Source organism: Dendronephthya gigantea, unplaced genomic scaffold (genome assembly GCF_004324835.1).
Source record: "Dendronephthya gigantea isolate DGI-Jeju-01 unplaced genomic scaffold, DenGig_1.0 000022F, whole genome shotgun sequence".
Lineage (NCBI taxonomy): Eukaryota > Metazoa > Cnidaria > Anthozoa > Malacalcyonacea > Nephtheidae > Dendronephthya > Dendronephthya gigantea.
In genome coordinates this window covers 507164-532139 of record NW_021163032.1, presented here as the reverse complement: position 1 = coordinate 532139, position 24976 = coordinate 507164, and the positions used below count along the sequence as shown (strand labels likewise).

Below are 24976 nucleotides of genomic sequence, written 5' to 3'. Positions count from 1 at the left end.
TACAGAGTAATGAATTGTAACTATTTAAATTATCATTATTATTTTAGGATATTTAAATTTCATCAAAATTGAATGCGTTATTTTAACCAAATATATTTATTTTCCCTCTGATTTTGCTCTTACGTGTGAACACAGAGTAAACAATACGAATATCTTTTAGTTTCTCTGTGATGTGAATTATGCGCGCGCAGTCCTTGCTATAGCTGACGTCATTTTATTTTAGAAGATTCGTTTAATTGGAGGAATTCGTGTGTTTTGCGTGCGCATGTTTGCTGACGTGACTAATTGATGCGAAAAAGGCCATTGTCTTGTGGAAAGTTTTCATATCAAAGCGTTTTTATGGTAAAGGTGAGCAAAGATTCAAAACTGATTGACATGGAAATGTGCGAATTCTCTCAGCCCTGGTATCGTAGCGATGTGATATTGCAAGCTGAAGGACGTAAATTTCACGTTCATAAAAACACGCTGGGTTTGTGGTCGCCTGTTTTTGATGGTCTCATCAAAGCGCGGAAGACACCGGACGAAATTATCGAACTACCAAAGAAAAAAGCTAAAGAAATCTACGAGCTTCTGCTGGTCATCTACAACCTTCAGGTCGTGAACTCTCAAAACATCATGCATTTGTTGAAACTCGCAAAGGAATTCGAAATCGAGAAAGTGCTGTATTTGTGTAGTTCGTTTTTACTTGAAATAGAGAAACCTGATTTGAAATGCATCAATTTTCTACTCCTGGCCGAGCGGTATGGGTTGGAGGACGTGAAACAGCAGTGTTTCGAGATGGCTTCCACATTCCCCCTTCCTCAACTGAGAATGTCAGAGAAATTTAACGAACTGAGTATGGAAAGCAAATTTCGCATCACGGAGAATATGCTAATGCGTGAACAAGCTTTTGTCAAGGAGCTGAAGACGAAGTCATTTAAACTGTTGCGGACTGTTTATTTGACTGGTCACGAGAAATTTGTAACCGACATGCAGCCGAATGTTCGCCGGCCGTTTGTTTATAGTTGTCGTAAAAGACCTGCGCACACTGTCCTGAAAGAAAATGGTCGTATTTTACCGCGAGTCTATGATTTAGAGTGTGCTGTTTGCCGCGGAACCACGGAAAACTGGGCACGAAGAAAGGAGCAACATTACCCAAGGAGCAAAGATCTCTACGATGCGGCGTTTATGAAAGAAATGTTTAGTTTGTGTCATGCGCAAAGCGAATGCGAAATGACAGCTTAGGACCAATTGTATGTGAAGTACTTAGTGTTATTCAATTTAGCCTTGAAGTCATTGTACGATACATTATTAGAATATCTGTATGAATTATGAAATAATGAAGAAATTTTGAAATACAAAGGGTCCCTGTGATTTTATTTAATCTGATAGAATCCACACTATACTAAACTTTAGTACACTGAGAAAGAGGCAGCGGGCTGTATCGCAGGCTCGGGAGTAGCAGGAGTTCAGTGAAGAAAAGAAAGTAACTGAGTGTTTGCATTCGTGAATACTGCTTCTTTAATAAATTTTATGACTAGAAATATATTTTTATTTTAAAAATATCAACTTCATCAAACAAGATATGGACGAAGATGTTTTTGACGAATCCAATCTATTCACATCGTTTGAATCTCTGCAAGGCAACGATGAAAGTGTGCCATTGTTAAGTCGAACGAAAGAGGTGCAAAATGGTGAACTGGACTCTTTAAAGAGGGAAAATATGTTATTAAAGCGACTCGTACGAAAAATCGGTTTTAATCCAAGCGAAGATGAACCTCTTGCAAGCATTTTGTACTACAATGGCGCCTATTCAAAACAGGGAGAACTGGAGGATTTTATTAGACATGTTATTGGAAGGTCAGCCTCCAAGTCAGGTGTATCTAGTCAGTCATCATTTAGTGGGAAGAACGTATTGAGTGATGGATTCGCTGCAGGACTTGGACGGATCTCTGACTATAGCAAATTAGACCAAGGAGAGTTTGTGTATGACATAGAAGATCTACCTGTGGGATGCATTCAATATTTTCCTCACTTTTGCTTGGATAAATCTGGGTCAGATTTGTTGAGAATATTTCCATCACCTCCTCATTTTGATCGGGTTTATTTCAAGACCTTGCCAGAGGAAACAGGGAGTAAAGCCTCCCAAAGAAGGAAAGTTGTATGTTTTAATTGCGATGGCGACCACCGGTTGAATGATTGTCCTAAGCGTAGAGACCTTGCAAGGATCAGTATGAAAAGAAAGGAATTTATGGAAGGGAGAGTTAACGAGTCTCGTTATCATGAAGACAATAAGAAAGCTGAACAATACCAACATTTAAAGCCAGGGAAAATAAGCAGCGGATTACGAAAAGCATTGAACATGCTTGAATCTGATCTTCCACCATTTGTATATCGTATGAGAATGCTTGGATACCCACCTGCTTGGTTGCCAGGTAGCCATGATTCTGGTATTGTGATGTATGGAAAAGAGGGGGAAGAGGAAAAGGATAACAAAAGTGATCACTTGGACCAGGAGTATGTCCACTTTCCTGGATTTAATGTTCCAATGCCAAGAGGTAAGATGGTTGTTCTTGGTCAATTTTAATAACTTTGTACACCTGAGATATGTTACACATAGAGTGTATTTAGAGTGTATTTTGACCCTAAATACCTTTTCCAGAAATTTCTGGTTTGTTTTAAATCCAGGACATAGGTGCTGTTATACATAATGCATTATAAATGTTTTTAACCTTTTTAGAATGTCGAGATCTGGCTCAAGAGGTTCGTTTGCCACATATTCAGCATCAACATCTGTTAGATGTGAAGCCAGAAGATTGTCCATCTTGGTCAGTTATTGAAAATAGCAAACGTAAACATTCTGATGACGCATCAGGTCATGATAGCAAGAGAGCGAAGACTTCCCCTGAAAATGATATGGAAATTGAAGATGAGGAGGATGTACCTGGAAGCACCAGCATTATTGAAATTAAACAACGCTTAAACTCTGGGGCTCAGGAAAATAAGTCTTCACTAGTTCTTGACCTTGAAGATGGTGAAATAGCAGATAGTCCACGGCAACATGGCATGGTTGAGCGATGGTGGACGAAAGAGCCTTTGGTGATGCATTCAAAAAAAGGTAAACAAGAGATTACACCACCACCCTACCCCCTCAGACCTCTCCCATTACACAAGATATCTCAGATTCTGCCAGGAGAGATGAATCACATTTCATTTGAAGACCGAAGTCGTTGGTTAGATCCTATTTTTGGTAACTTGCAAGTAAGAACTGGCCGGTTTGATAAATTGAAAACAATTTTAGCATCTCGTGAAAATAAAAGAAAATCATTGTAAGAGGTTGAGTGGACTGTTGCGTATCTCTAGTTAGTTGTTAGCATTGTTTCTATAGAAAAGAGATTTCCTCATTTTATTCTTTGGGCCAGAGAAACAAAATAATAGAATGCTGCCTTCAATTCTGAGTTTTTGTCTGTCACACTTTCAGTAGATCTGCATGAGTAATAATAGTTGCTTATCTGAAACTGAATTGTCTTGTGTTCAAGTCTGAATATCTTATGCTTTTTACAAGGAATAACAAAAGTCTATGTCGCCTACCAAGAGAGTCTCAGTATTCTATTATTTCTTATCTCAATGGCCAGACTTGATGTAATATGAAATAACTCCACATTAGTTTTAAAGTCATGTTTTATTTGAAATGTACACTATATTTACAACTTTTTATCAATAAAATGATTTTAACAACACACTTCTTGTATTTCAGTTTATATAACACCAATAATAAGATAAAGAAATGAATTTAATTTAAAACCAGTTTTGAACCAGTTTATATTGTGACTAAACGTTGAATATTTGACTGTATTAAACAATAGTCTGTTGTCACACTGTAATGTTCTTAACATGATGGCTGTTTCGAAGATGAAACAATCGTTCTACATGCATCTCAACTGAAGAGCATCGTTATCTCTTGTTTTTTAGTACAAAAATATTAAACTAACCTAAAATCCCGTTACGCTAAATTTCTAAATCTAGCCAAAATCAAATAGTTCTTATTCTTTTGACAAGGTAATGTTTCACAGGTCGAACATTTCATGTGTCGAATCCAATGCAAATAGACTTTTTTATGAATCAATTTATTAAAACTAGCATTAGTTCGGGACACGAAAAGTTCGTTGTCTGAAATGGCCCTAGTATCTGAGAATTAAACCAACATCTCATTTGCTAACCTCTCTCAATTACTTCCTAATTACGGTTAATAAATACAGTTAATTACTCTAATTATTTACAATCATTAAATACTAATTGAATAATATATATTTGGATGAATAATCACGCCAGCGCGATGCTCGGAATCAAATTGCATACATATATAACAAGTATATTACTATATTTTCATATTGGAAATGGTAGGCACTAGGCACCAAGAAAATTCATCATTTAGCAGTGATAAATCTATGAGAATTGATTCTTTGTATTCGCTTCTTCGCGACGTTCCCGCGCGAGCTCCTGCGAGAAAATCCTCGCGGGTTCATTCTCACGTTTCTCTGGCCGGGGAAGGAATGCCGGGTGTGGGTATCGGAAATAAGTCGCCCCATTTCTTGTCGTATGTCCAAAACTAAGATTTAAAGATGGAAACGTCTTGACACTTGTCGTGTTTATTTTATCGTAATTGTAGCAATTGCAGCTTGGATTGGTACACACGGGACGCAGGGGGATAGCTGGGAATGGTGGAGGTTGGAAAGGTGGTATATTACGGCCAATGAAGGATATCGGTGAAGGGATGGGGTGAAATGATGGTCTATAAATTGTTTGTCCTTTGGTTATATTCTCTCCGTGTTGGGCCAGAATGCACTCGATAGCGTGTGCGAAATCACCCCCGCACCCTCTGAGCACTTCCTCCAGAACGTCTCGCTTTTGACTGGGAAAGAGCCTGGTGAGGATATCCATATACCTGGAATAGTCTTCAATTATGAGATCATCGGATTTCAGTTTCTTAAAGCTGCTGAATTCCTTGGTGTTTGTGTCTAGGGACCTTTCTCTCTTTATTCGAGCCGAGCGCTGTGATGTTGGACTCTCACGTTGGCTGTCTTCTAAATAATAAATGGAGTACTGTTTAGAATTGCTTGGAATATGAGTTGGGTTAGAAGTTTGAAGATCTGTATAAGAAAACTAGGCTAGATTGGTCACAAATCTCTCAAATTTGAGCTCTGTCATGACTGAGATATTGTTTCCAAGCAATATTTCCTGACGTTTGATAAATCATCATGTTTTCTAATCATGTTTCATGAAGGTGGACGAACCAGCAAACATTGTGTTTCGTATTTTCTGATTAGAGGGCAGACTTGGTGGGCATTGTTTCTAAATTTGTAACAATGTTACCTGGTTACGAATGTAACGTTTGGAAATAAAACAAGCAGGTACTTATATTTTGTTTGGTGTTTTCTCGAACAATTATGTATAAACAATAGATTGTTTATACTTTTCTTAATTAGCGACAAAACGAAGAGCATACCACGGCGTAATGCCAAGGTAACGGTGCATTGTAATTAGAAGCCAGCAACGTTCGTTATTTAACCGTTCATGTGGTTAAGTGTCACGACTATTTTAGGATGTGCAAACACTGCTTGGTATTCTAAAGTTCCTATCTTTTAAAATTAATTCCTTCAATTTAGACCCTTGCTCGTGAGTCCATTTTAACTAGCTATTATAAGGTATATTTAACCGTACTGTAGCCATATATGACATGAACCATCATAATATATAATAGTATTTTCAGTGTGGACAGTCTAACGTGAATGGTGACTTGCAAGGAATTTGTTACCAAATGCATTCAGACAAAAGATGGATTGCCTAATTTTTTATATCAAAGAAATTTTGGCAAAGAAAATTTTGCTTTTGCAAATAAAGGGTGCTTAAAATGCTCATATATGGTCAACGATCCACTAATGTTCCAGTGAAGAGAGTCAGACCTTAAAAATTGATTTTAGCCATATGAATTTTTGGTAGACTGTGGGGAATTTTTTTTTGACAGTGTGGATGAATAACCATGATATATTCCATGTGCATATTTCTTGAAAGTAGGGGAGCTTGAACCACATTACAATGTGCTTAACTTCGTCCAATCAATGACGTTATCCACTGATCTCATGCGAGATAAGCACGCAAAAGTTAGCACCATATTTAGTTTAGCAGAAAAACGCAGGCAAATATCTTTCCATTTACACATTTTTCTCGCCTTATCTTTGACGTGTCTCAACAGCAAAACCCAATGCTATATAGCAGACTTTGAAGTTTCAAATACAAGGTAAATAAATCTCGCTACAATTCTACCTAAAATGCTTGCAGGCAGCTACTTTAATAAACCTATCACTACAATTCTGTAAAGGGAACACAGACAGTTGCCGACCTCCATGTTAAACTTACATCTTTGCAAATCCCGCACGTAAAGTATTGCGACATTTTGCGACATTTGTATAAGTTAGTTTCCAATTGCATTGTGCTACACGTATTAATGCCTGCATGAATATTATAGTATATCACAATAGTATTCAAATTGATATAATTGAGTTTATATTGTAACATTGTTCTTACGCGTCTATATATACCGCCCAACCACCTGTCTACCACGCTGATATAAATATAGAACCTCGCTAACTTTAGAATAACTGCATGGCCTCATGCGGTTATTGTAGAATGTTCCTGAAGATATATTTGCAAACTTTACTAAGCACGTAACGCAAATTTACCCCTTCGTATACACATGATTCAAGAAATACAACTAAAATGGCTCTGGCATTGCGCATGCAGCACACTGTTCATGATGAGTCCTCAAACGTAATTAAAATGTACGTTCCTAAAACATAATCCTTTAAAACTCGTCGTTTACCTATGGAAATTTCTTATTGAGATCACAGAAGCTTTGATTGAGTGTAAATCGCTGAAAGTGTATCATTGCATGGCACATGTTAATATACAGAGTCGCAAATTAAGACAAATATTTCTAAGAAAATGTTCGTACTCATTGCAACCTTTAGATGTTGCATGTATGAATAATAAATGTTCCGTAATATTGTGGGATTTGAACAAGCCAGCGCTTTGAAAATTGCAACTTAAACGGTTACTTAAAGTTTAGATATTTCAATATACACTGAGACATTGATCGGTAGTGACAAATACGATATTTTAACCGTAACAAAGCGTGCATTGTAAATGGTAATTCAAAAGTTTAATTCGCCTTTCAATAAACGAAACAGTTTCCCCGAGATTTTCGACTTCATCGTTTGCGAGGCGAGTCAGTCAGCAGTATTCGTGAGTTTTCAGTCGTGAATTAGGACGATTTAACTCGGTATAGTCTATACCCCAACTGCAGTTAAGCGCTGAACGCATTGGCCATTGGCATTGTATTTTAATATGAACACGTTCAATTTTGCCTAAGAATATCTCTGTTTAAGACAGTAACATGGAGAACCTATACTGAAAGGCAGATTTGTTTGTTTTACTAACTATGAGAGTAAAAGAAAGGTTACAACGTGACATATTGGAATCTTCTTATTCTCAAGAGTTTTAAAACCAGCCTTGGACCTCTCGAGGTAGGGCCAAACTCTGCCGTGGAATTGGGCCAATATAACATAAAATGCTAAATGCTTTCGGGTCTTACCTTCTTGGACATCAGGAGTGGCTGTATCTCTTCCCTCACTTCCATTTTTTTCGCCGTTTTCCTCAAACTGGGTCGAAGCTGATGGTTTGTTGTTTAAGAACGATAGATCAAAGCTCTTCTTCAAGTCATTCTCCTGTTGTTGTTGTCGTCGCAAAGCAACTTGTGCGGCCATAACCCGTTGTCGTTCTGCAATGAGGTTGCAATCGGGACACGAACAGTCTTTCCATTTACAAAATCTCTTGTGTCCCTTGAGAATAGATATAACGCCGTGATTCCGGCATCTAGCACACTTCGGTGAGCGAGTTTGGTTCGATAGCATGCTCTCTGTTGTCAGGACATGATTGGCGGCCGAGATTTCTTCCATTTTCATAGTGGGTACTAAAGGTTGTGAAAAAAAATATCAAAATATTTTTCACCTCCCACACGATCGCGTGTATATGTGAGCGGCAGAATTTTCCAACGCAATATACTGTAATCGCGGTCGTGCTTGTCGTAACTTCAAGCACAAAATGGCAGTTGCCCAATACTGCATTCCCCTTACAACTTAGATAACTTTTTTGAAATTGAATACGAAGACGCCCACTCCATCAGGAGTGAAATAGTTACAATGTAATAGGGAGCTAAGAATAGCAATCCCAATTCAATTTTAGATCAGCGAACAAAGGGGCGGTAGCCAATTTTATGCTTTTAAAGTCTTAAGCTAATTTTGTACTTGCAGAATAGCGCTAAGAATTTGTTTAACCCTACCGAGGCAGTGTTTGTTCGTTCACCCTAGGTAGCGGTGGGGTATGCATACTGTATACAGGTCTGATTCCTTACTTGGACTTTCACGACATGGCTATTATGCAACCTGTAACTATTGTATCCTTTTGCCGTGGAATGCGAAAAATTTTTTCAGGCTTAATATATTCTCTCGGGAAAAATTGTATTATGCTGTAAGATGATCGAGGTTTCTGGAAAATGTAGCTTATTTTCCATGCATATTTCAACTATGATTCATCACTATTACCATGGCAGCAAAACACACAACAAATTGCAGTTTAACTGCCGCGATCGTTTATAATTTTGATTGTTTTGTCTCGGTCATGACTATGGTAATGTTGCAAAAACTATTCAGATAATTTGCGTCTTTATATATATGTATATATCAGTATTTAAACATTTTAAGCTTTTCTTCACAACCTTGCACACAAACTTTGCACAACTGCTGGATGCGCCTAAACTTTGCGAGTTAAACATTTAGTTTGTGTAGGCATACTGTTGCCAAAATGATCAGATGAGCGGCATTTGTGCTATTGTGCAATCCATATGAATGACTTATATAGGGTTTGTTTACTCATGGCGCCAGCTTTCCTTTCCTTCTGGATCCAAATCAAAGACGCGATATCTATGACACAATTGACGAGCAACGAAACACTGTACACTGTAGATAACGTTATTATGAAACGGATGCATGTGCTTAAAATGATCTTGGAAGAGTGGTGGAGTGAGCACCCACGACCGAGGGGAGTGCGTTGGACACGCGAGAGGTGGGATAAAAGAAACAGTTCTAAGTGTGATGATAGCACTCCCACAACTGCTACTAGACTACCTAGATGATCTATTGCGATCCTATCGCATTTGATTGCTTTCTTTTTCCTCGAGGGCGGCGGTAGGTGTGCGGGAAGACTAATTCAATTCGACAGAAGCTTGTCCAAATTCTCTGGAACATCATGCCAACTCATACAACATAATAAACTAACTGACACTCGTGTATCTCCAAAAGTTCATCAGCACTCATTGATTTGCCTTTTTTTCCCAAGGAAAATTAGCATCAGATGTCGCTCGTGTTTTGGAAATCAGAACATTTGCAACAAGTAATTCTGTGCCCCGAAGCTTACCTGCTTATCTCCTGACACTTCTAAAAAGCTACCCCAAAGCATATGGTAATATATTCCTTTATCATTCAACGTAATTCCGTGAAGCGTTGGCAGGCAGACGACACAACTGTCAAACACGCACGATGATTGGAGCTAATCGTTGTGAGAAATACAAGAATAGACATTTGATCGACTCCATGCGATTTTCACTATCGGTTCCATCTCGAATTGAAAAGCACTACTTCCTTTGATCACTACAAAATGCCAGGATTGTTACAGAGATTTGAGCAAATTGCTACATATAGATACATTTTAATCCCGGGCTGATCCGGCCAAGTTAACACCTCCGAGCATTTGGTGCAGAATTTTCAGATGACGAGATGTTGGCGTGACTATTTTTATTCAAAAAAACTGGAGGATTAATTTCACATAAGTGCTAAGCCGATTGAGAATTATTCCAGCTCAAATTTAATCAAGAGTTGCAAAGAACACGCTGTTCCACTGGTGAACGTGAATTCGTAGTCTTCGATATTTCATGGATAGAAATATTCGGATCCATTCATTTCGTGTTGCCATATACGTCAAGCTTTGTAAAAACGTTTAGCTTATTTGTTTGTTTGCAAATATTTGCTAATGATTTGTCCATTAGTGAAGATTATCAAGATTAACTAGGTAAATGGCTGACTGTTCTAAATTTTTCCTTATTTGGAAAATGTCCGTCCCACAAAACTGGGCCTATCTTATAATTCTTCGATTAAAGCACACTTAATACCGGGCCACATTCAGAATTTAGAATTGCGTTGAATGATAATGGATAGATAGCAGCTCTTAGTGACTAAGGACCTCATATTTTTTTCTCCTCTTTTGAAGGGGATCGCTGAAGGGTTGTTATTAAGTTGCACTTAAAATGATATTAATAAATTACTCTAACGTAATATCTCGCGCGGGGGTGGCACTGTAGGTTGATGCTTGAAAGATAAGAGATTAGATTTGCTGGACCTTTTTGTATATTCCAGGTCGTTTATTGTAAACCCTATTGGCCCACACTTATCAACGGCCCTCGTAAATACGCCAAAGCTATCATAGCTGTCTAGCATCGATATTGAACATACGACCTGGATACTGTACTAATTAGATTGATTCAGTTTTGTTAAATGTCACAGATCCGTCATACGAGACAGTTCATCTGCTCCAATGCTTTATTCTTTTCGCTAATGCCTGAAGGCTGGAGCCCGCATAAGTCGGGGGCGTTAAGGATTGAATTGGGATGAATGAACGATGTCCGTGTACCTTTGATTATATTGTGAAAGGCTATAGGAGAGGATAGAGGTGAATGAATGAATAAATGAATAAAAGGATAAAGAGTTTGGAAAGGCTTTTGCCGTCCCACAACACGGCCTGTATACATTAGACTTTAAAAGAATAATGCCTTGATTTAGACAAGGTGTAATTTACTTGCACATTCTGTGTGCAGACACATGCAATCCATGCCACGGAAAATGAAACTCGTTCGAACTTCGTTCTTTTCGTTGTAATATTATGAAAGCTTTCTATAAGTCTGGAATGGTTGAGAATATTATCGTATTCAGCTGTCATGCTGTTCTCGCTAATTATTCCAACTCATTGTGCAGAGATTGTGTTAGGTAATGCCAATAGATTTTGCTATCCAACCGTGAGATAATGCAGTGAGATAAAGACGCCACGCCGGCCGGGAAACGCACCATTGCTTAATACCTTTTATGAAATCGATTGAAAGGTTTGAACACGCGTGGTGAATATCTTAATCTCCATTGTAATGATGCCAATTGGACGCAAAATCAATCTTATGGTTACAAAAGATTTGAATGCTGCATTTTTTTTTTCCATGAAATCTTAAAAAATACATCTATACTCATGTATTTCAACCACGCAAACTCTATATATTTAAATATTTTCTGTTCTTACCTTTAAGATGAATCGTTTCAGCTGACTTTTTAACTTTCAGTTTTAACCTTGTTTTGAGGTGATGTCCACCGAGCTTGAAGTGTCTGTCTGAGGGTTTTACGGGGACAGCATTCATGTCTAACCTTCCAATTAATATTTAATCTTATTTTTGCATTAAGTTACCGCCTCATTTAACTAATTAAACACAAACGACGCTATAAACAATTTCAGGTTTATATTAATTAGCTTTAATGGCAATGCAAAAAAACAATAAAATGACTTCGACTGTTGACATTTAAAGAATTTAAGAGAAACTAATCGTCAGAAAAAGGGGATAAGATTGAATTCTTTAGCAGTGGATAATGCACAACAGATAAAGTTTGGCATTGAGGTTTATGTAGTTATGTTCACCTTGGAAGGCTAATTTGTAAGCTACCAGTTGTTGAAACAAAACAATCTCATTTGCAACAAAACGATTTTACCTTGACGCAACTTTTACTATCGCTCTCACACCTTTTACCCATGAAATTTCATTTCTTTTGAGAAAGAGAAAGTATTATATCTATCTAAGCTTATTTATATAGTTATATATCGTGTTTTTTCAGTTATTTTGCTTGTTTTCTGTTTCGTACGGTCAAAAGGCGTTGATTGGTATTATATCATAATTATAAATTTATATCCAAGAGGTTTACAGTGTTGCAATTTGTTTTCAAACCGACACAATTAAAAGATCAAAACTTTTTAGCCACAAGTAAAGCAAACTGATATTTTTATCCAAAGAGCCAACAGTATCAGAAATTATCATATCATATTTAGAGTAGGTAGTTGGAATAGATTCTTCCGTGGAAATATGTGGGCCATGTTGCTATGAATATTTCGAGCTAGAACTTTCAGGAATTAAAATTAATTAATATTTTTGGCTTTTAGTTGTAACAAAACCTTGGCAACAGTGCAGCACGCCGTTAGTTTCTATAGATAAGTCTAACCTGTCTAGTATTCTTTTATATGTGCAATTTTGAACTAATATACTAAATGAATATTTGACAACCGCCTTGTGACGTAAGCCAGCACAACACACAAAACATTGCCGTATGTCTTACATAAACACTGAAGGCCTCCTTTGAACTTTCGTGAGTTTATGATCGGATTGCAATCGAAACAGGTCGCATTTTATTGGCACAAAAAAGCTGTAAACATTTTAAATATAGTAGTTAAAATTGAATAGACTAGATTTGTTGAATTGGTAAACATTTACTCTTATCTAGTATCTAGTATTTACTATTATCTAGTATAACCAGGGAGCAGCGTGGCAGCGTCTTCAAACAACTTAGCATCCAATGTGGTATAACAACTGCCTAAAATAGACAAAACACTTCTCGACGTTTCGACCTGAGGGCCTTCGTCAGAAGAGTATAACTAACTCTCATATTAACTCTCCTGACGAAGGCCCTCAGGTCGAAACGTCGAGAAGTGTTTTGTCTATTTTAGGCAGTTGTTTTACTATTATCTAGTATGATTAGTATTTATATTATCTAGTAGTTACTATTATAGGTAAAGTTCGAACAGTTAACTTAAGCTGATAAATCGTTGCTATTTTTATGATTCATGTTTAAAGAAAATTAAATTATTATTTGTATTTTTTATTCGCATTCTTCACCTGATCCGCGGTTTTCAATTCGTATTTTTTTATCCGCGTTCCGTATCCGAAATTCTGGGTAACCAGGCCTTTTTAAAACACATGTTACGAAAATTAAAAACATTGACACAAAATAATGAAAATATGAACATGATTTGGAAAGAATGTTAAAAAAATATGTGTAAACAAGGCTAAAATCTGCACTGGAAAGGCCGTCAGTCGGGTGCATTGATATTATGACGTTAATTACCGTACGACTGCTACGTTTCTTTGCAAAATGAACGGGAAGTGACGGGCCGAACATGGACGAATCTTTTAATTTCGACGATGATATCACGGATTCAATGACCGATGAAGACTTGCAACAGCTAGAAAACGACGCTTGGAGAAAAATCGGAGCTGTTGAGGATAATTCTGTTGGTGTACCCAGGAAAGTACCAAACAATGGCAGTAAAACACGTCTGGATCCAACCAAAAACTCGGTTGCAACGACTTATAGAGTAGGATCACGATCATACACTCCAGTCACTCCTCTAACTAGAACTCAAAGATCAGGTGAAGTGAATACTACCATTAAAGGGCAGCATCAAGCCTCAAACATGACTCATCAGCTTCAAGATTCACAGTTACAGCAACTTGCAAGTCAGCTTCAGGACTATAAGATGAAAGTTGAAAAACTTGAGACAACTCTTTGTACAAAGGATGGTGAGCTGAAAGTGGTGAGAAAGAATTTGGATGCATGCCGGAAAGAGGTATCTGCGAAAGTACAATTGATATCAAAAATGAAACAAGAGCAAGAACAGGAAAGATCAGAACGGAACTCGAAGCAGGCGCAAGAGATTAAGATGTTACAAACACAACTATCTTTTCAGAAACATGAGCTTATGAAACAGGAATTTGATAAGCTTCAATCTCAGAATGTGTGTAATTCACAGAAAGTGCCAATTATTTCTCAGAAGGTGTCTGGTTCTGTGAAAAGAAAGGCTGAATTTCCAAGTGGAAGCCATGGGTTTGGTTTAGATAATTCTTTTCATGATTCTCAAGCAGCTGGTAGCAAGTTGGTGCCCCAAGGAAAGGTTCCTAGGCTAGAGAAATGGAATAAGAGTGTAAAGGTAGAAAAGAATGTTGGAAAACAGATAGAGTCTGAAGAAAGGACAATAAATGTGCCAAGTACTAGACCAAACACAAGCAAGACGGATGAGCCAAATGAAACAAAATCATTCCTTGTACCAAAGAGTAATCTTCATCCATGTTCACCATCAACTAGCAAGAATGTCATCTTACAATCAAGACTTACAAGTCAATCTGAGAAGAAAGCATGCAATCTGGCGAAGAAACTTGTACTTTCCTACTCTTCAGACACCTTTATTGAAGGAAATCAAGATCTTGAATCAATCAGCTTGTTGACTTTATTAAAATACCCCCTCAAGCACATTCCTGAGATATTACATGCTCATTCTGTTGGGAAAAAAGTTGACCAGTCATTGTCGCAGTTTCCAATCTTGCAGACCCAGCTCCAAGGGGCATTGTTGGGCAGTACAGATAAGACGTCTACAGATGAGGAGATTGACTTTGATTCTGGGAAGTACAACCTTGTATCACAGGGGATTTTTCTTTTGCTGGGATTGCCACATCTTGAAGAGAAGAATATTGACACTCTAGGTGTTATTCATGTTTTAGTGTTCTTGGAACTGTACATTTCATCGTATGTCATGACATGGCAAAAGAGAATTAAAGCTGGGATTGATCAGAACTGTGAACAAACTTGTCTTAGGAATTCTCCTCAAGCAGGCCTTATCGCTGGTGAGTCCACAAATGATAGTGAGGCTCAAAAGGCATTACATGATGAGCAGGATATGATCCTGGAAACACTACAGCTTCTGCGGTTGTTGTTCTACTCTGCACCTGGTCTTTTGAAATGCATCTTAGACAGGACAAATCCTAGGTTGTTTCAAGAGCATTCGACAGATGAAGATCTGGTCATTACGTTTGATTCAAAAAGAAATGTTGATGTGAAGGTATAATCAAGCTTTAGCTAGGTGGACTAAGTGTATATATGAAGTGTGAACATGAACATTACATGACCCTGAAGTTTCAACTCTCGATCTTTTCTAGGAAAACCTAAAAGAAGTGAAAGAAGAAGATCAAGGTAAAATCTTCTTATCTGAGACAAATTGACAACTCTTCATATTTACTGTCCAGACATACATCCTCTAAATCTCAATATGTATTTTCTAGTGTTTGAAGAAAATGCTGTTGGATCATTCCGTTCCCTGCTGCTAGAAAACTTGCAAAAACTTGTCAACCCAACTGCAGTAAGTTGTCATATATGATGCAAAACATACTGTATTTTAGTTTACCATGAAAATTAATGCCAGATACATCTTATAGGGAATTTATTTGTCCATTTGAACCATTATAAATCCCATATCTTTAGAATGATGGTTTGTTTCTCCCAGTATCCCATGCAGCACTGGAGGTCCTGGTTGCAATGACATCATTATGCGACTCTACAGATTTGGAAAGGTATCAAAACTAGTTTAACAACTATTAACAAATAACACTTAAAATTTGGTTAGAAAATTGATCTGGCTTTTTTTTGCACTTTTACAACTTCAAATAATAAAACGGCTGTCATTTGTTTAGAATGATTGTTCCTCTAAATCAATCGGGGTGTCTGGTTGAACTATTGGGAAAGGAAGAGTGTACAATCTCAACAGTATCACTTGTGATATCCGTAATCCGTAATTTTCTTCCTTGCAAAAATGTACACAAGATGTTATGCTCCAAAACAGGTAAAATGCTCCTTTCTAATCCTTAGAACATCCTTTTAAAACTAATTAGAATTCTTTTTAAACAAGTGGAACACCTTTTTGAACCTAACTAGAATTTTTTTGAACAATATATATTTTTCTTGATTTTAGATGACTGTATTTTACTGAAGATGTATCAATGTGCTTGTGATGAGGAAGATGATAAAGCTGACAATCATTTGAACACATTTCTCCTCCAGGTGAGGGCAGCTAGTGGTCAAATCAACAGCAGGCAAAAGAGCCTTTATGTGACTTGTAAATTGTTCAGATTAAATATGCCAGATAATTTTATTAAAAATTTATATTTCTACTCATGAGCAAAACAATTTAGATATGAACGAGCTTCTTGTACAACCAGCCCCTTACATACCACCGTTCACTTGCGTGAAATAATAACTTCTTTTTGTTTTATAGTTTATTCAATTTCTGAAGGATGTTGCATCAAGTCATGATGATTCTCTGGAATTTCTACTTCAGTCAGATTGTCAATGTAGTTTTGAGGTGTGTTTGTATAACTTAAAGTTCGTTTATCACAATTTTTGACCGACCGAACCTATAAACTATTTTGTTATATCATTTAGATCGTACGATGTCTCGTGCTAGTCTTGTATGATAAAGTCAGCTATCTCCTAGATTTAGAAGTCGAGAAAGTCATCCTGGATACAAGGTAAAGGATCGTGGTATTGTACAATCAAAATATTTCAGTGTTCTGTTTGCAAGGCGTCCTCGCGCCTCTAGGGACTCAGAAAAGCTCAGAAGGTATAGTGGAAAAACGTTTAATTTCAATTTCTGTCTCTTAGCTTGGCGCTAGTGAGAACCGGTGTGAATATTTTGGTGGTTCTTTGTACACACAGCTGTTTCGCACCAGGCCACAAACTTCACGTGGAACATAAGTTCACAGAACTTATTTATAATGCCATGACATTGTTCAAGAGAATCAGACCCCACATACCAGATTTTGAAGGTAGGCAATTAATATGATCTATTAAAGGTTGCAGCGTGGTACCTCCTTAAATATCTGTTGTGCAAAGTGGTTGTTAAAAAAAATAGTCACATCGTTGAAAGATGGTTGTGAAGTGTGGTTCAGCACTGCGCAATTATCTTCATAACAAGGAATTTAGATTTCTCGTGAAGAAAATATATTTGATATTGCTTGTAGTTAAACAATTATTCGTATTGCACTGTTCCACACTGCAAAAAAAAACTGGAAACACAAGATTACATTTGGGTTTTGAAATTTAAAATTTTGCTCCGCAGAAATAGCACTTCAGGATCTCCTGGATGTTGAAAGACTTGATGAGATCGAGTGGTCGTCTGGGTCTGGGTCCGAAACTGAAGACGAGACACGGATGTCCCACTAGAATTAGAAAGTTACTTTGACCGTGAACACAGGTAGGAGACTAATGGTACGGTCGTGATTTTAGTCCCTATAAATTGAGTTATGTAGTTTATTGTAGATATCTTATTGGATGCAATCCAGTAAGTGATCGGGAACCTAGAACATTGAAATTTCCATGAAAAATATTTAATCTTAATATTGTGATCGTAAGAAGGTTACGTGACACATTCAATCATATATACACAATATATCTGTCCGTGTTTAACCTCTCAATGCAATCGTTCATATAGAACTTCGTGATTATAATTATTGTCCGATAATTATAATCCGATAATTATTATCCAATAATTATAATACGATAATTATTATGCGATAATTTTAATCCGATTTATAGTCTACGACATGATCATTCCCAATACTCCTCATTCACCACCATTGTCCTCGTTGATCCTACTTATCCCATCGTGTTAGTGTTTTTTTCATATCCAGCGGTTATCCTATTAGCATTCCTAGCTATCCATAGTTTTCCTCACAGAGTCTAAAACTGTCTGATTATAAACACTTTCCAGTTCCCTCTCGTATTCTTGTCTCTTTGGTGCCGGAAGGATGGCCTTGCGTGATATGCGCATGCGTCCGGACGCTGGATCTCGGCCAAAGTACTTGACTCTGATTGGTTGGTTTACCTCTAGGCCCAAGGCCTCGTGGTTATATATCTAACGGGGGGAAAAAATATTTAGTGTGTCTTACAAGATCGTAAAGGATTCTCAGGAGTTGACAGACTGGGTATAGATTGTCTTACCTTGCGATGATCAAGTTGTGCATTATGTAACAGAGCAGGAGGCATGCCGGGTAATAGTTCAACCATCACACCATACGGTCTGTAAATTGAGTGAAATTTGAGCTCGGCTGGCGACGTGAAAGTGTGTTGTATGATGAAGGTGTTACTTCAAACTTAAGACTACATTGAGCTACATCGTTATGAGGTTTTAACTGAATATCACACAAGCACTGCTTACTTCAATTCAACGATGCGACCTTCATATATCGCACCATATTCCAACAAAGACTCTACACTCTAAATGAAAAAGAAAAACTAGCATCGACCATCTTCAAAGTCGTTTTAAGCCTAGTGCTTGAAGATTATTTACATCTCGAAGAAGATGCGTTCCAGGTTTCAGTTTCCATTTATACGACGACAATCCCAAGATTTCACAGGCTGCATTCACTCACCGGTTTATCTTCAAGTAACTCGTCTATGATTGATCTCGCTTCTTTCATAGCAGAAGGTGATGGCGCGAATATTGTCCACTTTTCCTCCTCAAGCATATCCACTGATACCCCTGAAACATCAAGTGAACATCACTCACGATCCCTAGCTGGGCAACTGTCAATACTATACTTTCTGTATGGCGTATAGATAGTCCGATACGACCCAATATATTGTGCGACATTTTTTTTTACATCCACAATTTTAACCCTCTTGAGGTGAGCCATGGGTTTATTCTTTTACATCGGCAAACCCACCCTTGAAATCAGGTTCGGGTGAACTTGTCATTTTACCATATGTGATTTATAGTTCGGTTCGTACCAGTGACATTTTCCAGTTGTTTGATGTTCATCCCCCCTGGGCCAAGAAACTGCGAACGTTTTCGTAAAGGAACATGGACACTTTCTAAAGTAGACAAAAAAGTTTTGAGAAGGAGATGTTATTTTTCCAGAAGGAGATATTATTTACGAAGCTGTTGCTAGCTTGCGATCAGCTAGATCTACGGTAGGGATGACACGTTTCATTACCGGTGACCGGACCATTTTCCTTAGGTGTTGACCTTGCTTCGGATATCACTGAATTCATAATATCCAAAACTTTCATTCTATCGTCTAAAGTAACAATTATCGTCAGGTCACATGGTATTAATGATTGGCGGAAGAAACTTAAACAAGGTTTCCTAACCAGTGGCCTTGTGTATCGCTTCCTTAACAATCCGGAGTGGTAACCCAGGAATCTTGAAATCTGCCTACAAGGTTATAGATATTGTGAGATTTATATTTTTGCAAGAATTATTCACTGGATGTTCGCATCAAAATCCTTCACTCAACCTGCAGAGCTGTGATACCATTACGAGTACCAGCCATTTTGAAATCCATATCTCCCAAGTAGTCTTCGATTCCCTGGGGAAAATATAGTTAAAGTTGAAGTTTTCACTGTGTTCATGTTGTTTGCGTAGCACGAAGTATCAGGGGGTCACAGGTGTAGAGATCCTGTGGGCGCTAAAAATCTTCTATTCAGAAGATTGTTGAAGGCAGTAAAAGAAACTTGCCAAAATATCTGTGAGCAACTTGTACTCCTTCACGTCATCATCCGTAGAATCTGAACTCGTCACCAGACCACATGCTACACCGGCCACAGCTTCACAGATTGGCACACCTGAAACAGTAGTTTTATTAACAATATAGCCCGTTCCAAATCCTCGCAAAGAAACCAGACGAGGTATTCAACCTACCAGCGTCCATAAGGGCCAAACTTCCCCCGCAGACAGACGCCATTGAGGAGGAACCTAGGATATGCAGAATAGAGAAACCTCAAATCGCATCTTCAGTTTTTGTGGTGTTGGTTCGAGTCAGACTTTGGTGTTGTATTAGCGAGAAGGGTTCCCCGTCTGCAGCAGTATTTGGAAACCAAGGTTCAAACGTTCTACTGCATGGGATGTACTGAGAAATCATTTCCTTACCGTTTGACATCATGACCTGGGATGTGAGTCGAATGGTGAATGGAAAACCCTGAGGCACGATGGCTGCTAACGCTTTCTCGGCCAGAGAGCCTGGGGGGGATAGAAAGTGGAGAATGAGTCCCAGTGCTATCGTATCGGAAAGGTTCAACATTGTCGATTACCATGTCCAATCTCGCGCCGTGAATTAGCAGCAGTGAGACCAATCTCGTTGTTTGAAAATGGCGGGAACTACAGGGAATTAAGATCACTCGCAATTACAAGCTTACAGCAACTACCCAATGAACCTCAAACGATGAATCAGTTTCATTTTATATTTTAGATTGATTTAGGTACCTCGTAGTGTAAGAAAAAGTGTTTGGCAATATCGTTTCTGGAAATCAGAAGTTTTAGGATGTTATTTTGAGGGAAAGGTTTACACAAAAAGTATTTCTCGATGTCCTTACCCGGCAGTTTTCTCGCGTCTATTTGACCTGATGACGGGACCAGCAGAGTCGAACGTCACGGTGCAAAATACCTGTAAAGTAATGTAAGAACTTGTTGAACTTCCATTGTTCGCAATTTGTTGGATGTCAGCTCAAAATGGATTTCACATTGTTAAAGTTGGTTAAAGATTATCTTAGTTAGAAAATTTCAGTTCTGCTATCATATTGTTGATTGGTTCATCTTCCTGGTATCTTCGACGTCAAATGTACCTGGGTTTCACCTCGTTTGAAGACAGCAGACCCATGAAGCGGTTTAAATAGATCTACATCACACGAAATTGGACGCAGTTGGTCTGATGTTCGTCCATCACATCTAAAGATGAAAAAAAATTTTAGCGAAGTATAACGCAACAATATTTCGTAAAAAGTTATGACAGTCGCAAACCTTCCTAAGCCAGTGAGAATGTTGTTTCTAAAAGTTTGCTTGACTATTTTGTTAAATATTTGCGCGATAGTTTGGTAGTCTTCGTCAGGAAAGTCCTCTGGAACAAAGATAAATCTTGTATAGTTATTGAAATCGTGACGTATCTTCAACAAAAGTACCTAAGGATCAACTGATGTACCTTTAATTTTTTCGATCACATTTTCTTGAATTTTTCTAATTTCCTGATCTCGTGGAAGCTATGAAAGAGAATGATTGCTCATAAACTAGACATGCTTGAGCCGGAACCGAAACAAATCAATATTTCTCAAGTTCATAAGTCGTTTGTACCTTTGTTAATGTTGAATCTAGAAATATGTTACGAATGGAGACTTCTGACAACCTAAAAAATGCCGATGTCATGATAAATCGAAAACGTTCTCGCAAATATTTCATTTGGTAATTGTTTTGTCAGAAGCTATATCGCTAGCCTTTTTAAGGAAGGTTTATTTTAAGGAACTTTTGAGGACTATAATAGTAAATGTTTGAGACATAAACGAGTATTTGGTAGTCGAACGGCAGAGTTATATATCCACAAACTGTAATTTAAACTGTAGCCTTACTCCTGAATACGTTGCATCAATTCCTCTGGATCTTTTTGAGTTGTGGTAAAACTCCTTTTCGCTTTTCCCACTCTGTTTTGTAGTTCTTTTAATGCATGAATTATCGACTGACACTAAAATAAAAGCTCTAAAGTAGTATGGCATCTTGTTTCATAGGATATTGCATTTGTATTTTTACCTCCAAATGACCTTTGGATATGGCTTCAATCATCCTAATGCTTGTGACTTCTTTACCGCTGCCTTCCAACATAACTATAATACAATGTTGAATTGAAGGGTAGATCAGGGTTTTCACCACTATTGCCTGTGAGAGAATGGATAAACCCTACCAACTCTGTGTTCACTACTGGCAATGACCAAATTCAAACTGCTTTGTTGTAGTTCTTGTCTTGTTGGGTTGATGACTAGTTCACCGTCAATATCACCTATACGAACTGCGCCTGGAAGTAAAGGCTAGTAACTGTTGCGTTTTTAGGTTTTATTCTGTGTCTATTTATTGATTCTATTTCAAAAAAATCCAAAACATATTGAAATAGCCATTTACCAACTGGACCATTCCAAGGAATATCAGAAACACACAAAGATGCAGAAGCTAAAAATGAATAATATTGTCATTTAACATCTTTTGTTGAACATGTTCAATGGAATGATTGAAATAATTACTAGAAAGTCCTTAAATAACATATTATTTTAAGAAGACTATTATTTGTGTGTTTCTAACCAGCATTAATGCCCAGAATATCTGGATTGTTCATTCCATCTGCTGCCAACAAAGTGCAGATTATCTAGTTAAAAACATTGTTGATGTTAGATTTTCTTGCCCATCTCCCTAAAGTTCATTTAATCATGCTATGCTACCTGTGTTTCATTTTCATAACCCTTGGGAAATAATGACCTCACAGATCTATCTGTATGAAGTATAAAATATATTCTATGATACAAGATGTGTATAGTCAGTAGATGAAAAGTAGATGCATTACTAGTAGGTAATGGAGTATGTTATTCAGGAATAGGTTACCAATAAGTCTTCCAGTTAAAATTTCTTTCTCAGTTGGACCAAGATCTTTTCTTTTATAATTACTTGGTATGAAACCCATGGCTGCGGCTTTCTCCCGATAGTCAACCTAATTAATTAATTCATTCGGTTGACTAATAAACTAATTTCTCCTTACATTTAAAGGTCAATATTAAGCATTTAGTACCGTACCTTCAAATTTACAAAATCACTTTCAGCAGGCTTTCGTGAACTCACAACAGTGGCAAGTACAGATGAATGACCAAACTATTGAATAATATATTGTTTGACTCATCATGTGAAATCTAGATGGCTCCTGTGTACCAAGCGTTGATGTATTTACCTTAACAGTTGCTGAGCCATCAGCTAATTGGGCCAGTGTTTCTGTATCAAACGTCAACTCCCTATATGAAAGGCTTCCTTAAATTAGGGCAATGCCATGTGCAAAAAGCCAGTGTATTCAAATGTTTGATTCCAAGCCACCCTTCTCTTCCAACCACTACCCCCATTCAGCCCCACCCCTCCCTCTAACCATAACTACTGCGAAACTTTATGCAAATTGTATTGATAGATTATTGAAATTAGGCTGCAAAACAAACCTTCCGTTAAGATTTGCGTTCGCTGTTCCATTGAAACGTGCTCCATTTCTACTCATTATCCTAATAGCTGTCGATCTTAGACTCCTAATATACCCATAAGATTTCTCATTAAAACGTGGCTGTCTAGTAATTCCATACCGCAAACATAAAATTGCGGCCGCCATGTTGTTCTTGCTGTCTTCTACATTATTGTACTTTACAAACGCGAAGCATTCTCATTGGTTGGAATAAAATTAGCGTCAAAATTGAACCAATCAGAGTGCGAGAATCAAAACTCGGAATAACGCGGTTATTCTTCTTTGTCGAAAGTAAACAAAATACACGGGGTTGGTGGTAAAAATGCTTTCTTTTACGCAATTTTGTACGAGATTTTGTGGTCCTATGTTGAAACAAAGTGCAGGGAGATACACAACTATTCTACAAGTGAGGTATGCAAAAGCTAAGATACTGCAAGACCTTCCTGAAAAGCCAAAGCGACCTCCAAGTACTTGGCTTTTATTCCTCAATGAACGCCGTAATGAACTACGACAACAGCCAGAATACGATGATTTGTCTCTAATGCAAATGACGTCGAAGATAAGCGAAGAATGGCGCAATTTTGATGAGTTAGACAAGGTACCATACCGGGAAAAATATGACGAATCGTTGGGCGATTATAGGCGACGAATTCAGGAATATAACAGAAATTTGACCTCGGATGATAAACGTATCTTACGCAGTGTGAAGAAAGATGGAAAACGAGATATACGTGCGTTTGAAAAAGAGTTTCCAAAGCCAAAATATCATGGGAATGGTTATATTTTGTTCGTAAAGTCTTGCCATGAAGAAAATCCGCGCAGAGAAGGTGAAGATGCGAAGGACTGGATTCGAGAGTGTGCCCAAAAATGGAAAGATCTTGACGGGGAAACAAAACTTAAGTTCAATGAACAAGCATCAATTTTATTGAGGCAATACAGAGACGAGATGAGAGAATGGAAAGATGAATATAAGGTAAGCATCTTTTTTCATGGTTTCGTTATAATGCCTTTGCAGCTTTGTGCATAGTATATTGCATAACTCTGGTGTGCTGAGACTTTGGGTGTGGCACTTCCTAACTCTGCAGTCTGGGGGGGCAGATATGAAGCAAGGTCTTTATGGGATGATCTATCACAAAGTATAGATTATGTATTTTTTACATGCATATTTGTTATCTTAGGAGTGGAAAAAAAGGGGTGCGTCTCACAACTAATGAAGGTTGAAATCTTTCTATCAAGATTCTTCATATGTAAGGAAATGACATTTGTAAATATCAGTTTTGTTTTTGTCAGTTTTTTTTCACACTGAACAAGCAGTTACCATAAGACAACATAGGGGTGGGTGCCAAGATAAAAGTAGAATAACTGTGACCATAAGTCATAGCCCTCAAAGATATATTTTTCTCTATATATGTACATCAAAAGTTCAGACTAAAATATTTGGTGAAAGTATTTTTTGAAAGGAATATTTTAAGAGTTTTGATTATTAAATGGTAGTCCACTATGCTTCACTTCTGCCTTCGATGGACCATCAGCATTCACTCTTCAGTATGGATATTTATCATTTTCAATCAGTTTTTTCCCTATATTACTTCCATTCATGCTCCCATTCATTTGTTCACACCATTTTCGCCAAGCCTGCTTCAAAGTTGGAATATATTGATACACGTCGTATATCATGGGTCATCTGGGTGTAAACCTTGTCTTCTTCGTTCAGCTTTCCTGGCGTTCCAAGCTTTCTTGCATTTTCTATATGCTTCAAAATATCCTTCGCATAAACCTCTGTTGTAATTATGAGCGTCTAAACACTTAAGGGAAGCCCTTGCCTCTTCTGAGCACGGATTTGTCTTCCTGTCTGTCCACCGACGAGCATTTTCGTCCGCCATATTGGTTTACTAGTTCCAGTCTTATCCGCGGTCCGCAAAAAATGCAAAAGATTATTGCATGATCGCT

General features: G+C 37.7%; 6 protein-coding genes across 8 annotated transcripts; 4 read left to right on the top strand and 2 right to left on the bottom strand.

Moving 5' to 3' along the window:
* The first annotated feature begins 228 nt into the window (after window positions 1-228).
* On the top strand, window positions 229-1304 carry LOC114522240 (BTB and MATH domain-containing protein 36-like). Its single transcript, XM_028542883.1, has one exon. The coding sequence runs from the start codon at window positions 289-291 to the stop codon at window positions 1222-1224; it is 936 nt and encodes a 311-aa protein (XP_028398684.1). The 5' UTR covers window positions 229-288; the 3' UTR covers window positions 1225-1304.
* A 132-nt stretch (window positions 1305-1436) lies between these two features.
* Window positions 1437-3656, top strand: LOC114522235 (zinc finger CCHC domain-containing protein 8-like). The gene is made up of 2 exons (XM_028542879.1): window positions 1437-2537; window positions 2720-3656. The coding sequence occupies exons 1-2, from the start codon at window positions 1565-1567 to the stop codon at window positions 3310-3312; spliced, it is 1566 nt and encodes a 521-aa protein (XP_028398680.1). The 5' UTR covers window positions 1437-1564; the 3' UTR covers window positions 3313-3656.
* Window positions 3657-3833: 177 nt separating this feature from the next.
* Window positions 3834-12436, bottom strand: LOC114522239 (doublesex- and mab-3-related transcription factor A2-like). The gene is made up of 3 exons (XM_028542882.1): window positions 11434-12436; window positions 7631-8008; window positions 3834-5063 (listed from the first exon to the last, which is right to left on the bottom strand). Exons 1-3 carry the CDS (start codon window positions 11546-11548, stop codon window positions 4426-4428), a joined length of 1131 nt encoding a protein of 376 aa, XP_028398683.1. The 5' UTR covers window positions 11549-12436; the 3' UTR covers window positions 3834-4425.
* A 508-nt stretch (window positions 12437-12944) lies between these two features.
* Window positions 12945-22270, top strand: LOC114522084. Of its 3 annotated transcripts, none has more exons than XM_028542706.1 (11): window positions 12945-15066; window positions 15164-15197; window positions 15287-15363; window positions 15486-15574; window positions 15695-15843; window positions 15973-16061; window positions 16276-16362; window positions 16443-16528; window positions 16662-16825; window positions 17119-17253; window positions 21777-22270. In XM_028542706.1, exons 1-10 carry the CDS (start codon window positions 13351-13353, stop codon window positions 17220-17222), a joined length of 2595 nt encoding a protein of 864 aa, XP_028398507.1. In that variant the 5' UTR covers window positions 12945-13350; the 3' UTR covers window positions 17223-17253; window positions 21777-22270. The 3 variants fall into 3 exon arrangements, with proteins under 3 accessions (XP_028398507.1, XP_028398506.1, XP_028398505.1); XM_028542705.1 differs by lacking the exon at window positions 21777-22270 and adding an exon at window positions 17770-17909; XM_028542704.1 differs by lacking the exon at window positions 21777-22270 and having other exon boundaries at window positions 17119-17386.
* LOC114522086 (polyribonucleotide nucleotidyltransferase 1, mitochondrial-like) lies at window positions 17697-23263 on the bottom strand. Its single transcript, XM_028542707.1, has 28 exons — window positions 23010-23263; window positions 22754-22814; window positions 22603-22677; window positions 22414-22519; window positions 22254-22303; window positions 22117-22180; window positions 21940-21987; window positions 21725-21835; window positions 21574-21647; window positions 21396-21508; window positions 21124-21175; window positions 20975-21032; window positions 20797-20893; window positions 20622-20724; window positions 20373-20443; window positions 20263-20299; window positions 20091-20157; window positions 19930-20019; window positions 19702-19755; window positions 19519-19625; window positions 19298-19369; window positions 19152-19215; window positions 18995-19078; window positions 18789-18872; window positions 18431-18540; window positions 18217-18275; window positions 18000-18078; window positions 17697-17913 (listed from the first exon to the last, which is right to left on the bottom strand). The coding sequence occupies exons 1-28, from the start codon at window positions 23171-23173 to the stop codon at window positions 17710-17712; spliced, it is 2358 nt and encodes a 785-aa protein (XP_028398508.1). The 5' UTR covers window positions 23174-23263; the 3' UTR covers window positions 17697-17709.
* Window positions 23264-24515, top strand: LOC114522089 (high mobility group B protein 6-like). The gene is made up of 2 exons (XM_028542711.1): window positions 23264-23999; window positions 24205-24515. The coding sequence occupies exons 1-2, from the start codon at window positions 23349-23351 to the stop codon at window positions 24235-24237; spliced, it is 684 nt and encodes a 227-aa protein (XP_028398512.1). The 5' UTR covers window positions 23264-23348; the 3' UTR covers window positions 24238-24515.
* The last annotated feature ends 461 nt before the right edge of the window (window positions 24516-24976 follow it).

Excerpts from the sequence above, each read along its gene's own strand:
- LOC114522240 (XM_028542883.1), top strand. The coding sequence starts at position 289 with ATGCGAAAAAGGCCATTGTCTTGTGGAAAGTTTTCATATCAAAGCGTT.
- LOC114522235 (XM_028542879.1), top strand. The coding sequence starts at position 1,565 with ATGGACGAAGATGTTTTTGACGAATCCAATCTATTCACATCGTTTGAA. Across the intron at positions 2,538-2,719 it reads TAATGTTCCAATGCCAAGAG|AATGTCGAGATCTGGCTCAA; the intron begins GTAAGATGGTTG and ends TAACCTTTTTAG.
- LOC114522239 (XM_028542882.1), bottom strand. The coding sequence starts at position 11,548 with ATGAATGCTGTCCCCGTAAAACCCTCAGACAGACACTTCAAGCTCGGT. Across the intron at positions 8,009-11,433 it reads TGAAACGATTCATCTTAAAG|TACCCACTATGAAAATGGAA; the intron begins GTAAGAACAGAA and ends CACAACCTTTAG. Across the intron at positions 5,064-7,630 it reads CACTCCTGATGTCCAAGAAG|AAGACAGCCAACGTGAGAGT; the intron begins GTAAGACCCGAA and ends TTTATTATTTAG.
- LOC114522084 (XM_028542706.1), top strand. The coding sequence starts at position 13,351 with ATGGACGAATCTTTTAATTTCGACGATGATATCACGGATTCAATGACC. Across the intron at positions 15,844-15,972 it reads GATGTTATGCTCCAAAACAG|ATGACTGTATTTTACTGAAG; the intron begins GTAAAATGCTCC and ends TCTTGATTTTAG. Across the intron at positions 16,062-16,275 it reads TGAACACATTTCTCCTCCAG|TTTATTCAATTTCTGAAGGA; the intron begins GTGAGGGCAGCT and ends TTTGTTTTATAG.
- LOC114522086 (XM_028542707.1), bottom strand. The coding sequence starts at position 23,173 with ATGGCGGCCGCAATTTTATGTTTGCGGTATGGAATTACTAGACAGCCA. Across the intron at positions 18,873-18,994 it reads GGAAAATGGTCCGGTCACCG|AAAGTGTCCATGTTCCTTTA; the intron begins GTAATGAAACGT and ends TGTCTACTTTAG. Across the intron at positions 18,276-18,430 it reads AGTTACTTGAAGATAAACCG|AGTGTAGAGTCTTTGTTGGA; the intron begins GTGAGTGAATGC and ends TTTTTCATTTAG.
- LOC114522089 (XM_028542711.1), top strand. The coding sequence starts at position 23,349 with ATGCTTTCTTTTACGCAATTTTGTACGAGATTTTGTGGTCCTATGTTG. Across the intron at positions 24,000-24,204 it reads AATGGAAAGATGAATATAAG|GAGTGGAAAAAAAGGGGTGC; the intron begins GTAAGCATCTTT and ends TTGTTATCTTAG.